Raw genomic sequence first — 2,275 nt, 5'->3', positions numbered from 1 at the left:
CAGATATGTAGATGACACGTTCAGAGTTTTAACAACTGGGTTCCCAGGGAAGACACCAAGAACTATTTTTAACATTTCATTTTTGTGAAATATCAACATTATTAAAGGATCAATAATGAGTAAAATATTTTAATATCATGCTCTGGAATATATTTCCATTAAGTAGTAGAGAATTCTAGTCTCATTTTTATCAATTTTCTATCTTAGGGTGCAGTATAAATTTTAAGGTGATAAAAGCAGAGTCCAATATATTTAATTTTTTTTTTAGAAAAGCAGACCAGAAAGTTTAAGTGCAATTAATATTTATTGGCAAAGTTAATTGTGACATTAATAGGTAAATAAGTAGTTATTAAGAAATATAATCATGGAAATATGCAAATTATATCAGCCAACATATACTAAGTAAAATCAGTCTTTATTAAACCAAATCTTCTTTCAAAATATATTTTTACTTAAAATTCTGGAGATTTTTCTTCATATGAAATTATGATGTCAATGTTATTTCTTTGCTCTATTGAGGCATGCTATCAAAACTTCATTTCTTTTATTTATGTAGAGTTTCAAGGGTAATAAAAACATCAGATGATTTGTTTTCCACAAGTAGATTGAAAATTTAAAAAGAAGAAGAAACATTTTCTATAGCAACAGTAGGGATTTAGGCAGCTAATTCTTCAAAAGCCTCTTGATTATTTTCTTATACAGAGGATTCTGCTGGTCCAGGCAAATTTTCCTCCCCGTCTTCAGCGTAGCTCTGCCAGAGAAAGAAGAGAGGTTCGTTTCAGTCCTGGGGATTTGAATTTAGAATTAGGCTAGCGGGGAGATGGCGGGGTTTAGAGGGACGGTAGGGAAGGGGAGAGCAGAGGGTGGGCACGAAAGCAGCAAGTTCCAGGACTCACATCAGTTGGGGGCTGGGGCAGTGGAGCCCGGCTCCGATCACTTCCAGGCTGGAGATGTGCCTGGGGTGAATCCCCGAAGTGGTCTTCAGGCACACGCATTGCAGGTCCTCCTCCTCTCCACCTTCAGAGTCCGCCGGGAGCGAGACTGAGGCGGCAGGGAGTGACGACTCTGTGAATAGTCAGAGGGACCGTGGGGATCTTCTCACTGCCTTGCACCTTCATTTCCTCATCCACAAACCACATCCCTCTGAAAGAGTATTGCCGGCTAGGTGATCGAGCGCCCCGGCCAGCACGTGGCACCGCGCCTTCACACCTAGCAAGCGCTTGGGAAATCCTAGCTGGGATCCGGAGATTACGGACTCCGTTCCCGGGACTTCCCGGACTCTCTGCTGCCCGGGACCTCTCCCCGCCCTGCTTCCGTCAGCGCTCACCTTGGGCGAGGGCGATGGCCGGCAGGAGCAGCAGCCCCAGGAGCAGCAGCCCCGGGCTGGACCGCGGGCGGGAGGCGCGGGTTCCGACTGCCGGATTCATCGCGCTCAGCAGTGCCAGCCGGAGTCAGCAGGGCTGGGGCAGCAGGGCTGGGGCTCCGCAGACTCGTGGTTCCCCACCCTCTCCAGACCCGTTTTATCCCCGCCATCTGTCCACTTCTGAAGCTTGCGGTGGAGGGTGGGGAACCGCGGTGCGGAAACCGACACTTCTGTAGAATTTGGCTCTGGACAGACAAGATTAGGCCAGAAAAAAGAAAAAAAAAAAAAAAAAAAAGCCAGAGACCAGCAGTCTTATTGGGAGCTGGTGGCAGGATCCAACCCCTACCCTGAATTCACATACATTCCTACAGTTAGAAACAGTACTTGAACCTTCTGAAAATGTCTTTATTATTCATTTATTTATTGGCTGTGCTAAATCTTCCCTAACTATGTAGGGGCTTTTGCCAGAGCAGGGGCTACTCTTCCTTGCAGTGCTGGGGGAGCCTCTCATTACAGTGGCTGCTCTTGTTGGAAAGCACCGGCCCTAGACACGGAGGGGATGGGGGGGTGTTGAGCAGTTTCAGTGCACTGGGCGTAGTCGCCCTGCAGCATGTGGAATCTTCTGGATCATGGATGGAACCTGTGCCCCCTGCATTGGGAGGTGGATTCTTAACTGCTGCATGACCAGAGAAGTCCCCCAAACTGTCTGTTTTCTTTGTTATGTGCAATAGTAGAGTCACTTTGCAGTCGCTGTGTCGCAATTTGTGGAGCAGGAGTTTCTGTTTCCTCCTCCCAACGGCCTCCTCAAGAACTGCTCCTTCACTTCTGTTTCTTGTGGATGGCCATTGAGTTGAAGCTGACAGCTGTGTGCCTTCAAGATGTGCGTTTTGTCATGGTATTCTGCTGCTAAAA

The 2,275-nt window shown here is 46.9% G+C and overlaps 1 protein-coding gene across 1 annotated transcript; it reads right to left on the bottom strand.

Annotated features, from left to right (window-relative positions):
- Positions 1 to 285: 285 nt before the first annotated feature.
- On the bottom strand, positions 286 to 1,595 carry LOC101104401 (platelet factor 4). Its single transcript, XM_027971072.2, has 3 exons — positions 1,328 to 1,595; positions 897 to 1,065; positions 286 to 751 (listed from the first exon to the last, which is right to left on the bottom strand). The coding sequence occupies exons 1-3, from the start codon at positions 1,425 to 1,427 to the stop codon at positions 664 to 666; spliced, it is 357 nt and encodes a 118-aa protein (XP_027826873.1). The 5' UTR covers positions 1,428 to 1,595; the 3' UTR covers positions 286 to 663.
- Between the last annotated feature and the right edge of the window lie 680 nt (positions 1,596 to 2,275).

This window comes from Ovis aries, chromosome 6 (genome assembly GCF_016772045.2).
Source record: "Ovis aries strain OAR_USU_Benz2616 breed Rambouillet chromosome 6, ARS-UI_Ramb_v3.0, whole genome shotgun sequence".
Taxonomy (NCBI): Eukaryota; Metazoa; Chordata; class Mammalia; order Artiodactyla; family Bovidae; genus Ovis; species Ovis aries.
Note: the sequence above shows the minus strand (reverse complement) of the source record. Positions and strands in the feature narration are given on the sequence as shown.